This window comes from Colobus angolensis, unplaced genomic scaffold (genome assembly GCF_000951035.1).
Source record: "Colobus angolensis palliatus isolate OR3802 unplaced genomic scaffold, Cang.pa_1.0 Scaffold77, whole genome shotgun sequence".
Taxonomy (NCBI): Eukaryota; Metazoa; Chordata; class Mammalia; order Primates; family Cercopithecidae; genus Colobus; species Colobus angolensis.
This window is the reverse complement of record NW_012121487.1, coordinates 5,207,457-5,221,132: the sequence shown is the minus strand read 5'-3', so window position 1 is coordinate 5,221,132 and position 13,676 is coordinate 5,207,457. Positions and strand designations below refer to the sequence as shown.

General features: G+C 49.9%; 1 protein-coding gene across 2 annotated transcripts in view; it reads right to left on the bottom strand.

The window, feature by feature from the left end:
* Nucleotides 1-12,388, bottom strand: part of KIRREL (kin of IRRE like (Drosophila)) — a 107,527-nt gene extending 95,139 nt beyond the window's left edge. For both annotated transcript variants that reach the window (XM_011928480.1, XM_011928481.1), the window contains exon 1: nucleotides 11,939-12,388. In XM_011928480.1, the coding sequence (XP_011783870.1) occupies nucleotides 11,939-11,990 (52 nt within the window). In that variant the 5' untranslated portion in view covers nucleotides 11,991-12,388. The remainder of the gene's footprint in view (nucleotides 1-11,938) is intronic.
* Between the last annotated feature and the right edge of the window lie 1,288 nt (nucleotides 12,389-13,676).

Here is a 13,676-nt window from a genome sequence, read left to right as displayed (position 1 = left end):
CTTGGGGCTAAGGATGGGCGTGCTGGCAAGCTCTGTGCACTCTCTTGTCCCACCAGCTGCTTCCTGAAAACAAACATATCAATGCTGCCGAATCAATGATCCATCAGGGCTGTTATACAACTAAGCGGGCTGAAAAGTGAATTCAGTTAAATGAATTCTATTTTCTTGTGTTTCTCATTAGAACATTGAAGATCTATTTCTCTATGGAAAGCATCCCCTAACACCTCAAGGTGTGGTCCTAGGACAAGCAGCATCAGCATCACCCGAGAGCTTGGTGCAAATACAGAACTTCCATCTGACCCCAGACTTTGTGAGTCAGAATCTGCATTTTAACAACATCCCCAGATGTTTTGTAAGCATGTTAAAGTTTGAGAATCACTGTTCTAACATCCTGGGTTGAAACCTGGAAAGGAAGGGTTTTTTAAAAATTTAATTTATTTATTTTTGAGACAGAGTCTTGCTCTGTGGCCCAGGCTGGAGTGCAGTGACGCCATCTCCACTCACTGCAACCTCTGCCTCCTGGGTTCAAGTGATCCTCCCACCTCAGCCTCCAGAGTAGCTGGGACTACAGGCTCAAAAAGTAGCCTGGCTAATTTTTGTGTTCTTTTTTTTTTTTTGAGGCGGAGTCTCGCTCTGTCACCCGGACTGGAGTGCAGTGGCCAGATCTCAGCTCACTGCAAGCTCCGCCCTCAGCCTCCCGAGTAGCTGGGACTACAGGCGCCCGCCACCTCGCCCGGCTAGATTTTTGTATTTTTTTAGTAGAGACGGGGTTTCACCGTGTTAGTCAGGATGGTCTCGATCTCCTGACCTCGTGATCCACCCGTCTCGGCCTCCCAAAGTGCTGGGATTACAAGCTTGAGCCACTGCGCCCGGCCTTGTGTTCTTAATAGAGACGGGGTTTCACCATGTTGGCAAGGCTGGTCTCAAACACCTGACGTAAAGTGATCCGCCTGTCTCGACCTCCGAAAGTGCTGGGATTACACGTGTGAGCCACCGTGCCTGGCTGAAAGACAGGGTTTAAAATGATGGTTAAGCTTACTGTACACTGTCCTGAGAGTGCTTTTCCAGGGCTTACAAAAGAGGAAAGTGGGTGCTATCACTCTGTTTTACAGTTAAGGAAACTGAGACTCGCAAAGGGCAAAAGGGCATTCAGTTTCCAGATCTAAGACACAGACCTAATTCTAAACCAGAGTGCTTTCCATTACGCTGTGCTGCCTCCCAAAGTTCCCACTGCACTGAACCCTAGAGAACAGAGCTCAGGAATTACCTACATCACTGGTCACCCTCCTTGGCCCAGTTAACAGTCTGATCTGTATTTGGCCTATTCTTTGTTCATCTCTCATTTCTATTGTCTGTTTTCTCAAGATCTGCCTTGGACCGAACTGTAAAAAGCAAGGGCTGTACAATATTAGTAACAACTATAATTTATTGAGTACCTATTGTATTCCAGGTACTGTTCCTTAATATAGATTCTCTCATCCAATCCTCACAACAACCCTAGAAGACAAATGTAATCATTTGCATTTTATAGATGAGAAAACTGAGGCTCCAAGTAAGTGACTTGGTCATGATCACACAGGAGCAGCCCCTCTGGGAAATAGGTTGACTCTGCCACAGGCCCCCTGGTGAGGAGGTCACTCTAGGTGCTTCCCAATTCCAGGAACCAGGTTGTGTTGAAAGAGGCCAGTCTTAAAACATGACCCTGGCATGAAACCAAAGGCAATGTGCACAAACTAAATCCCTTAGGCACAGGTTTTACAGGCTCCCCTCTCGATTTTCTGCATAAATGGAGAGCAGCAGCGGTGCAGATAATCCAGAAGTCATTTCAACTTGGCTTTGAAATGCATTCGATTTTTTTTTTTTTTTTTTGCAAAGTCAGAGATTTTCCTTTCTAATTATATTTGGCTCAAACTGACATTAAAATGAGCTTGCATTCTCACTTCGCCCACTGCCTGGTGAAGGGAGACTTCCCAGATGTGTGCTGTGTGATAGGCATGTCAGTCTGAGATCCAACATCAACCACAAAGTAGCTGCCCTGGGGGTGAGTGCTGGAGGGTTCTGGCGCTGGCAGCACAGCCAGCCACGAGTGTGTGTGTGGGAGGGTCAGGCATCAAGGGGAGTGTGGGACCTCTGGGAGTCCCCTGTCCCATCCCACAGTGTCAAGTTGGTAGATTTCCAGGGAGAGTGGGAAGTAGTGGGGAGGACTGAGACAAAGAGGAGCAAGTCAGTTCCTCAAGGTTTTGGATTAAAACCCAGGAGTCCCAATGTCTCGATGAAATGTCCTTCTGGATGACTCGGGAGTCAAGATGAAAACCTCAGCTTCTCTCAGAGGCTTCATTCTGCCAGCCTGCCTAGCCTTGGGTTTCTGCTCCTTTGAAATGCCTTCTCTCTCTACTGTGTTCTCTCTTCCTCTGCCCTGCCTGCCCATCTCTGCTCCTTTCCTTTTAATAACCTCCCAGTTAAGCGAATCGAATGGGAAGAAGCAGTTAAAAGCACCTCATGGCTTGACAATGCTGGGTAATGGAGCGAGCAGGGCCCCGGGCTGTTCCTGGGAGAATTCAGGAAGGAGGAGGAAAAATAGTAATAATAAAAAAAACTCAGCTAAGCTGATTACAAGGACAAAGTTAATTTAGAAATCAGCTCTATTGGGTGGGAGTGGGGGGTGGAGAGTACGGAACTGGACACAAGAGGTTGGGAGATTCGATTTGGGGGAAGTGTGCTTTATATAAACTGCCTTTGTTCCTGGAAATCATAATCCTTGGGAGGGACCAGGGTTCACTCCTTCGGATTCCTCGGCTCCTTCCATCCGGAGCAGGGGGTACAAGGAGCAGAGGGTACAATCGAGGATTGTCCAGAGCCTGGATATCTCCTGGCACCGCATTCCAGAGGCCCCGCAGCCCCTGAGCCTCACATCTGTGGCCCCTCCCCGCCCCTGCTCCCTCCCTGCTCCGCTCCCCCTCACTGGACAGTTAGGCTTCAGCATTTTTCACATACCTCTCTCACAACCTTTATCTTATAAAATTGTCAATATGTGTTTATACATCCATCTCCCACACCATACTGAGAGTGCCTCAAGAACAGGGACTAAATCTTACCTACCTTTTCATTCCCAGGCCTAGGCCCAGCACAGCCATTTAAAAAAACAATGCTTGTAAGTTGAACACATGGGCTCACCCCCCTGGTGGGACCCTCTTCAAAGGACTCCATTTGAAAAACCAGAGCTCACTTCCTAGCAGAGGTTTTAAGAATCTTTAGGCTCAGCTCCTAAATGCACATGTATCTAAGGCCACAGACCAGTGGAAATGGCCCAGAATTGACCCTGAAGGGACTAAACCAGGATGGGCCCTCTGATGGAACCAGATGGGTCCCCTTGACTCTGGGCAGTGTAGATATGGCCCAAGCTTGGCGGGGACAGGTAACAAAGAGCCTGGCCTCAGAGTTAGACTGCAGAGGTTTCCTCGCGTTTATTGCCATCGAACTCTGCCTCCAGGCATCTTTATCTTATACTGAAGGATTCTCAGAGAAAAAGATTTCCTCATCCTTCCAAAGTCTCTCTAGCTCAAGTCACAGATCTGAGACTTCCCAAGGCAGAAGTGGTGTTTTTCTAAGGTTTTCTGCTCACTTCTGCCTGGCCAAACCTTGGTTATCTGTTTTTTTTCATGTTTTTAATTGGAGGGGTTACAAATTTCTATAGCTTCTATAGCATCTCCAGTAGAGGAAGTGTTTAAGAGGAGGGGAGACTTTGGTGAGAAATGAGATGGGGATTATACCTGTTTTTAACACACCCTTTGTCTGCTTAAAAAACAGAAATCCATGGCTCTCTAGTTCTTACAGGGCATTCTTTCTAAGAAGGCTTTAGCCTGGCTTTTCCAGGCCTCCTCCAGTCTGTCCCCATTCTACCGTTCTGGATCATCTCATCTACTTCTCCCAAGCCAACCCACATCCTCAGTCCAAACAGCCTTAGTGTCCCCCACACATCCTAGCAACAACATCTTGGTTCAGGAAATCTGGCCGATCTGGTAAGGCTCTCTCTCTTCCTGCCACATGCGTGTCCTGTCCATCCTTGGGCCCCACTTCCTCCATGGAGCCCTTCCTGCTCACTTCAGTCCACAGCAAACTCCCTTCTCTGGACTCTCCAGATCTGACCTGCACACTGCTATCATGGCACCAATGACTCCACACCTTGCACCACCAGCAGTCTTTATGTATGTGTATCTTAGTTTCTTAAAAGGGAAGGACCACCTGCTGTCGTATTTTTTGGTCCACATAATGTCTACCAGTATGTTTTGCATATAATAATGTACAGCTTATGATTGAAAAAATAATAGTTCTCCCCACTTGGAGAAAGAGAAAACTGAGGCCTACTGAGATTAGGTAATTTGCACTGAAATCACAAAGTGAGACCTTCAAGGGCAGAGATCTAGTACATTATTCACTTTGCAACACTGGAACCTGGCACACAGTAAGCACACAATTCTCTTCCGCCGAATGAAGGAACAAAAGTCCTTCCTCTTTCCACACATCCTTCAGTTAGGATATATTCCTCAGACTGCCTCAGAAGGAAAGAAGGAGCAGAGATAAAAGGCATCCAACGGCCTAGTTGATTTCGAAGTGGGCCTAGGAGGGGACAGCCTCCTGGGATAAACCTGCTGGGCACAGTGTATACCTCCAGACACTCGGGTTCCTGTTATCCCTTCCCTGCCTCAAAACCCAAGACCCACAGCATTTTGGGTGAGTCTCTCATCACCTTCCAGAGCCAGACCACAAAAGGAATAAAGCGGCAGCACTCTCTCCTGAGAAACTAATGGAATTTGCTAGAGAGTTCTGGAGATTTCTACTCCTGAATTTAAGACCCTTAATCTTGAGAAGGTTGGCAGGCTGCAAGGCTCATTTTTTCAATACGATCCCTATTTTGCTAAATGGGCTCAAGGAGGGCAGAGAGGGATGAGGACTGCAATCCCTGGAGACAACAGAGGTTAATAAAAGTGGCTGAATAAATTAAACATGGAGGGAAGGACAAGCTGGGAGCATGGAGTCAGCTGACAGAGGGAGAGTAAGTGGGATAGAAAGAAGAGAGAAAAGTGTCATCTTCAGTGGTGTCTGGGAGCTAGAGCAGCTTTTATCCTGGATGCTCCAAGAACTTAATCAGGTTCGCATTGTCTGACAGTCAGACGTGGGAAGATATAAGAGCTGGAGCTACAAAATGGAGAGGGACCAGTGTTACAGAATGAGGAACTCCAAGCTTCTTTCTCAACTTTCATAATCTCACAGTTTGTGCATCTATCAGAGAGGATGCAGAGCATGCAAGGCAAGGCAAAAAGTAATGCCTTTAAAGACACAGGAGGGCTGCTATGGCTAGACGAAAAATGACTCACAAAAATGTACTACTGTTGCACACTAGTGCCCTGGTGACTGAAAGGGCTGGGGTACAGATGAGAGATATCTGTCCAGATGTGTACGGGGATGGGGATAAGAAGTGGTTGCATATATAGCTGCACTATGAAGACATGTGTGAATATATATGCATACGCATGCAGTGAGACTGCATCCACACCTTGCATGCAGCAGTAATGCAGAATAGGTAGATGTGCCGTCTTCCTTCTAGGAGTTATCATCAGCCCCCACCCCAACTTCCCTGCTTGGGTTCTAGTTCTGGCTGTGTCACTTACTAGCTGGATCATCTTGGACAATCTGCTTAACTTCTTTGGATCCCTGTTTGTTCATCTGTAAAATGGGGATAACACCTAACTTCAACAATTATTGTCAGTATTAAATTAGTTACTAATATATGCAAAATACAAAATTGCCCTTCACAAAAGTGAACAGCTTTCTTCCCCACTCTGACAGAGCCCAGTTATTTTTCCTGATTTCTGAAATTGCCTCTTCCTGCTCCCTGGTTTCACATTTGAGGATCAAGGACATGACAGCCTCTTTCTCCTCTACTGCTGACAACCCACCCCCACACCCCCATCCTTTTCCAGGTCAAAGCACGCTCCAGGAGATTGCCAAGTAAACTGATCCAGAGGCCCTGGGAAGAAACCAGACAGGAACTGGTAGGTTGGGAAGGGGCACAGCTTTCTCATCTCGGGACATATGAAGAGAAATGTCTCTAGCCTCAGATGGAAACATCTCTCAGAAATTGGGGAGATTAAGGAATTTGTCCCCATCTCTTCCCTCCACACCAACTGCCACCCCTTTGCAATTTCTTTAACTTCTCTAGGTCTCTGCTTTCTCATCTATTAAATGGAGAAACAACTACCCTGCCTACATCATAGGAGATTGTATCTCTCTATCAAATGGTACATGTAAAATGTTGCTAAAATTGGCAAGCACCATACACAGGTACAAAGATAAAAGACTCTGAAGGCAGGAGGAAAAGGATTGAGGCTTTGCAAACCTCCTTCTGACAAGGGGCATTATTTACTGGTCCCAGCCCCACTGATTGAAACATGTATCCCGACATCTAAGTTTTGCTTCACAAATGATCATCAAAGCAAGGCAGGGAGATAGATGTGGCCTTGGAATTTCTGGGCCAAGAACTAGGGAAGGGGGCTGAGCTGAGTGAGGCACTAGGAGAGGAAAAAAGGCCTAGGCTTCCCTCCTGTCCTTCCGCAGCTGCCTTAACACTAAGAGAGGCAGGGTGTGGCTCTTCTGGGCACCCATGGCCCTTAGTAGGGAGACAAAAGAGGGGTTGAATCTGGGATCTAACACCTCGGGTATGCCCTTAAGCAAGTTACTTAAACTCTCAACTGTGGTTTCTTTAACTGTAAAATGGGAGTAACATTAACCTGAAAAGCACACTGTAGGAATTCAATAAAAGGTAATTTTGATGCTTTGGTATGGAGTTGACCTCCTACAATCGCTTTTCACCACCCTAGGCCAGGCAGTTCCCCAGGGCACAGGCTAAGAAGGAGGGTTGACAACCTCCCCAGGGGGGTTAGAACAAGCCATCTAAGACCCTAGCCTCCAATCCTAGCAGCCTACCAGGACCAAATTTGGAAGCTGACACTTGGGGAGATCCTGGTCTCAGGATTATCCCCTAGACCCCTTCTCAGTGCTTCTCTTGCCTCTGTATGGCTCTGGGCCTCTCCAGGAGTCAGCCTTGCATGGAACAAGAGTAATTTCCAAATTTGTAGTTCATGGACCTGTAAGGCTGTGTTTAATATTAGAAACAAAACCTTTTTATTCGCCAAGCCCTTGAAAAAAGTCATTTACTAGATTTATCATATCATCAAAGAAAAACAATTTAACACCAAAAAACGTAGGGCAGAATCTCAGAATAAAGGATTGTTTTTTCAAATTTGAATGAGTTTACCTTTATGAAAAACTCACTCCCTTTTCTTCCTAGTTCTCATTCTGCTATAGACCAGGAAAATCCCTGTCCCAGCCCAGCATCAGTCTCTGCTGGCATATAGAATCTGGCAAAGGAGAAGGGTGCAGGCTATGGCATCAGCTGGTTCCTACAACTACCAATAATATACTTAATGTATCTAAACCTCAGTTTCTTGGCCAGGTACAGTGGCTCACACCTATAATCCCAGCACTTTGGGAGGTCGAGGTGGAAGGAGCGCTTGAGCCCTGGAGTTTCAGACTAGCTTGTGCAACCTAGCAAGACCCATCTCTCCAAAAGAAAAAAAAATATTAGCCAGGTGTGTATGGTCCTAGCTACTTAGGAGGCTGAGGTAGGAGGACAGCTTGAGCCTAGGAAGAGGTTGCAGTGAGCCATAATCACACCACTGCACCCTAGCCTGGGCGGCAGAGCAAGACCCTATCTAAAAAAAAAATAAACAAATCTCAGTTTCTTATGTGTGAAATGGGGATAATTTACAAAGCCAATCTCAGTGGGCCGTAGAATAGATTAAATTAGATAATGCATAAGAAGTAGTTAACACAGGGTTCAATAAATGATCCATATTGTTTCCAGACTCTGAAATGCTGCCACCTCGGGGCTAGTGTCCCTCCTCATTTCACACAAGAGCTCTGGTTCCTTCTCACTCAAATGCTATCCTCCTCCACTTTTGCTCTCTCTCCTCAAATCCCTTCCCCAGATCTTTTCTGAGGTCTCCAAGGAAGGGCTCAGTTTCCCCTTCTGGGTCTGCCACAACACAGTTCTTCCCATGAGAGATACAAAGAAAGTGCTTACTGAAGCCCAGGACCAAGAATCTGGGCAGCTGGGGCTAGAAAACACACACACACACACAAACACAACACAAAGAATCATAGGGAGAAGAAAAGGAAGCGCAGACAATTCAGTTGCCTATCTATCTATGTCTCACCTCAAAGTCAAGATAGCAAGCATTTACTGAGCACTTCTCACTGTGCCAGACACAGTTCCATGTACTTTACATGGATTACCATATTCAAGTGCCACCACAACCCTATGAGGTATTACTTCTATCCTCACTTCTGGAAGAGCATGCTGAGGCACAGAGAAGGTACATGACTTGTTCAAGCTTACGACTACCAAATGGTGGAGGTGGGAGCTGGATGCGAGTCTGTGATTTAATCGCCATTGAATGCTGCCTCTTTCCAGCACTGCAGCATGCTCATCAAATCAATCAATTGATCAGATATTTAAGGGGCACTTACCACATGCTTAGCACTGTGCCAGAAACTATAGGATAAAAGAAATTAAGACTTAGTCCCTGCAAGGATGTAAAGAGGTCCTAGAGGAGTAAGGGGGGCAGAGGTGGGGCTTCCTCCTCCCATCTCACTGGAGCACCAAAGGCAGAGCCAGAACAACCAACCACTCAGCTGTGGGAAGGAGCGGAGGCAAGAAGGCCTGGGTGCCGCTGCCTCCTCCTCCTCCTGAGCAGGTGCTCTGGGGCCCAGGGCTGAGGCACTGAGTACTTGGTTCACACCCTCCCTTTGGGTCTAAGTAAGTAGATGGCAGAAAGTGGAGTCCAGTCAAGGTCAAGGAGAGGAATCCAGTGTCCTGGTTTCTGCCATGTCTCCCCTGACTCTTCCCCAACCTCAGTGCCCTGCTCTGGGCAGAAATGGAACATCTGAAGTGTGTATATGTGTCTATGTGTAGCACCGGGAGGGGAGAGTCCAGCTACTCTCCAGACCTGCTGTTCTCTGCCAGGATTCAGCTGTACTCAGGGAGTTGAATCCTGGGAATTTAGGAGGCCCTCGGGCCTCTTCCTTTTACCCTTTACTCCCCTCAAAAGCTGTGGCAGGAGTTCCAGGGGGAGCTCTGGGGGCTGGATGGGCTTATTTTTCTCCTGCCCCCACATCCATCCCCCCTCTGGAGGCAGCTCCCGCCCCGAGCCGGCCTGTCATCCCACATTGCTCTGATTAGCTATAATCTTTCTTTTTCAATTTCTCCTCCCCGAGACTAGGGAGCGAGAAAATCTCCCAGAAAATGAATAAATATTTCAATTTTCGGCGCAATCAGTCTGTGGAGCCGGCGCATGATGGAAACGGGGGGAAGGATAATGGTTTTCATTTAGATAAGATACAGAAAATTATTTAGTGAAAAATGAAGATTGATGAAGCCCATTGAAATTCTTTAAAATGCGATTTTTATTTCTCAGCCTAGGCTGTATCTCCCCTTCCCCTCTCCTCTCTGCTCCCCTCAATTCTATGGCTTCCTGCTGACACCTACTCCCCCACCCCCATTTCCCCACCATCATCCCTCCTCCCTCTTGTAGTGCCCCCCTTCGTTTCTTCTCTCACTGCCCCAGTCCCTGACCTAGAACTCCTTTCTGAGGATGGAGGCTAAGGAAAGGGGGTCCTGCCAAGCACTCCACCCCAACGTGTGTCCCAGTCTCCCCAGACCCCTTCTCCTTCCCTCTCTGCCTCCTCCCCAGTCCCTTGCCAAGCTTCCCCCAACACTCACTAGTGATTTCCCCTCTCCTCCTGTCTAGTCTCTCTCTTTCTTTTCTCTGGTATCCTCTCCCCCTACCCCAGATACTTTCACCAGGTACTTCTTTCACCCCTGCTGGAGCTGAGAAGTGGGAGCTCAGCATTCCCTAGCCACTCGCTTCTTTCCAAAGAGAGAAAGGCACACACCACACACTTCTTTCTGTCCCCAATTCAATCCACATGTCTCTCCTGTTTGCTAACTGCTGCTTTTGTTCCTTAACACTCATTTGTATCGACGTTGCTGACATGTAAGGGCTGTAAGAAAGGGGCAGACATAAGCTTGCCCCCAACATAGACCAATACTGACCCAGGGGCCCCCTCCACCACCAACATGACCCCCCTCCACCACCACCATGGCCCACCCCCTTCCTCCCCGACACCAACAGCCTGGCTGAACAAAGTCAACTTAAGTCATCTTCCCAACTTTCTGCCAAGTGGCTGGCCTGGCCTGCCAACCCCAGGGCCAGGCCTCCTCCTTTCCCTTAGCACCACCTCCCACTCTTGGCTCACACCACAGATGTGTGGCCCTTCCTATATCATAGTGTGTGCTAGGGGGCGGGCATGGGTGCCCTGTGGGGAGAGATGAATCAAGACCTGCCCCCACCAACTCAGCCAGGCTTTGCCTTCAGAGCTGGGAAGAGACCTGGCAAGGAGAGGAAAGGTCCAGCATAGCACCCCACCTATAAATGCAGGAAGGGAACACAGAGCAAGGCAATAATGCCTGAGGCTGTTCTACCCAGATCCATTCCCAGACACCCCCTAAAAGAAACCACATCCTCCATCTGCAGTCCGTACATCTCCATAGGTGTCTGCCCATATGAATGTCTGTTCAAGTTTCTTTGTTTGCTAGAGGGTTGGTTTCTGTGCGAGCGTGTGTCCTGTCCTTGTAAACGCCTGCATACATGTACTGTGTATACTTGTAACATTCAGGAGGATGAATGCGTGAATGTGTGCCGATCTGGGGGAGGAATCTATCTTCCTCAGATGTCTCAGTGTCTTTGTGTATATGTGTCTGTCTCAGTGTGGAGGATGTTTGTGGGGATGTCTCTGTCTCACTAGGTGAGTAGTCTGTCTCAGTGTCTGTGAATGTTTTACCGTGTTTGTGTGTCAATTTCTGTGTGTCAGCTCCATTTTTGGGGAGGGAAGGAGTTCAACAGGATTCAGTCTTCCTTAGAGTCAGATCTGGGAGGCAAGAACCAACTCCCACAGACCCCAGTTCCTGCTGCGGTCGGGACCCTTGGTTCCCTCAGTCCTCTTCCCTCCCCCAACCCCAGCCCTGCCCAGGATACACTGACATCCTCATCTCTCTCAACCACCTCCCTCATCTCCCAGCCTCTCCCCTGCCAGTTCCAAATAAGCCCCAGACAGCAACACTTTCCTGAGCCCAAGTAGAGTGTCAGCCCCCTCCCCCCACCGCCTCCGCCCCCGCCCCCGTGAGTTCCCCCCACTGTATCAAGCGGGGCTGAAGCTGTATTTGGAACTCCACTGTCCACCCAGAGCCTCCGCGGGCAGGGGTTCCAAATCCCCACTGGAGGCGCCGAGACACCCCTCCCTTCCTCTAGAGGGGGCAGCCCCAGGCAGTCTGGAGTCGTGGTTCAGACTCAGACCCCCGAGGGGCTGGGCTGGAGTAGGGGGAATCTTCGGGAGGTGGGACTCAGCTTTTTGCTCACCCCCTAGCCCGAAATTCGAAATTCCAGCCTTCCCCTTAGCCTGGACTCAAGCGTCCGGAACCCCGGCCTCAGAGGACGAGGGACTGTAGGGCTGCGAGGGAAAGCGTTCGGTTCCCCGTTTCACTGAGACCTCCAGCCCTCGCGGCCCCAATGCTCGGTTCTCCCGCGCAGCCAGAGAAAACAAGTTGGGCAAATCAACGGCAAACTCATTCTCCCCAGACCCCGTTACTCCGCGCCCCCTCCCCCAGGGCTCTGAGCCCGGACAGAGACCCCGCCTCGTGGCGTCCGGACCCAGGGACTGGCCGCGGGCCGCCAGGCACCCCAGCACTCCCCTAGCGGGAGAGCAGTGCCCTGGCCCCGGGGGGAAGCCGAGCGTCCGGGCGCGGGCTGGGGGCCCTTACCTTGGGAGAAAGTATCGGAGAGAGTGAGGATCCAGACGAGGAGGCTCAGCATGCTGTCCGCCCGCCGTGCGCCCGCCCGCGGCTGGGGCCCGGAGTTGGCGAGCGAGCCAGAGGAGCGGGCTGGGGAGGAGGGGAGCCCTGGAGCCCGCCCCCCGCCCGCCCGCGCCCGCCCCTGCACACACACGCGCGCGCGCACACTCACGCGCACAAACTCACTTCCCTGCCCTCCGATTCTCTTTATCTCTCTTTCCTCGCCGTCCTTTTTCTCGTCCTGGTCGCCCTCCCCCTTTAATTATTTCTCCTCTCAAGCTTTATCTCTCTGGGTCTCTTTCGGTCTTTGCTCCCCCATTCTCTCCCCTTCTCTTCCTTCCCTCTCTCCCTCCCTGCCTCCCTGCCCGCCTCCCTCCCTCCCTCCCTCCGCCTGACGTCTACTCTCCCTCCGACGGCACCTCCCTCCACGAGCCCTCCCCCTGCCCCCCCACCCCCAACGCGCGGGCACACATGCACACCCTTCGCTGGAACTGAGATGGAAGGAGAGCAAAGAGAGAAAGGAATTGAGGGCAAAGGCAAAAGGGGGTGAAAAACGTGACCGTCGTGGGTTCTGGGGCAGACACAACAGGACCCCTGGCCACACCACCCCCTCCCATTTATAGACTCAATCTTGGTCGCAGGCTATGGAACTAAGCAGTGGAGGAGGAACATGGGCTGAGGGACATCAGCCTTTAGCTCAGAGGATGTGATGTGGGGCGGGGGAGGGGGGGGAGGAGAGAGAGTGTGTGTGTGTTTCCGTGTGTGTATCTAGGAGTGGGGTGGGGGGCAGGGAGTTAAATAAACATAAAGACCTTTCTTTTTAAATTCCACACCCAAAGCCTAACCCCTAGATTCCCCAAATTAAGAATTCTCAATTGACTAGTGAATGCTTGGAGTGGGGAGGGGCATGCATGCCTCTCCCCACCTACAAAAGCCCGAGTTGGTGAATGGGAGCTGCCTCTTTGACCTGCCTTGGCTTCACCTGGTCAAGGTCGAGCATGGCTAGGCGTTGGAGGACTTAACGGCCTGGAAGAGGCACAGTTGACTCCTTCCTTTGTTCATCTTAGCCTTCCACCCATCCCGAAGGAGAAGGTAGCCAACTGGATGGCTTTGAAGGGCCAAGGGTTGGTCTCACCTCACTGAATGCAAGCCAGAGGAGAAGACAGCCACCAGAGGATCTCTAAGCACTCTGGAGTTTGAGATCTTTTGGGGGTAGGGACATGGAGGAACTAGGAAGGGAGGGAATTCCTGAGAATCGTGAGAGCATTCAGGAGGGATCTCCACTTTCTTAAGGGCCCAGTTTGGCAACCAGCTCCTCCTCTCATCCGTGACCAGATACTTCTGCTCACAGGGTGGCTGGGGGCGCCTAGAGGTCTGGACCCTGGGAATGAACAGAGAAGTTGCAGGAATTGCACAATTTTATGACAATGTGTTGGTCCAAAGAGGTCTCCACTTCTTTCCTCTCAGATCCCAGATCTCCTGGGTCTCTAGCACTCCCTGCCAAGATTTCTTAATTTCTGACCCTGACAGTAGGTGCATGGCTCTCTGGTGCCCTCTGTTGATGTGTAGCAGCCACAGCTCCTCTTTCCTCCGCAGATCCTAACATCACATCTACACAAAACCAGAGGACAGAGAAAGGCAGGAAAAACCCAAGTTCATATGCAGAAGCCCCATATGCACAGACCTAGAGAATTCTTCATATGTTCCA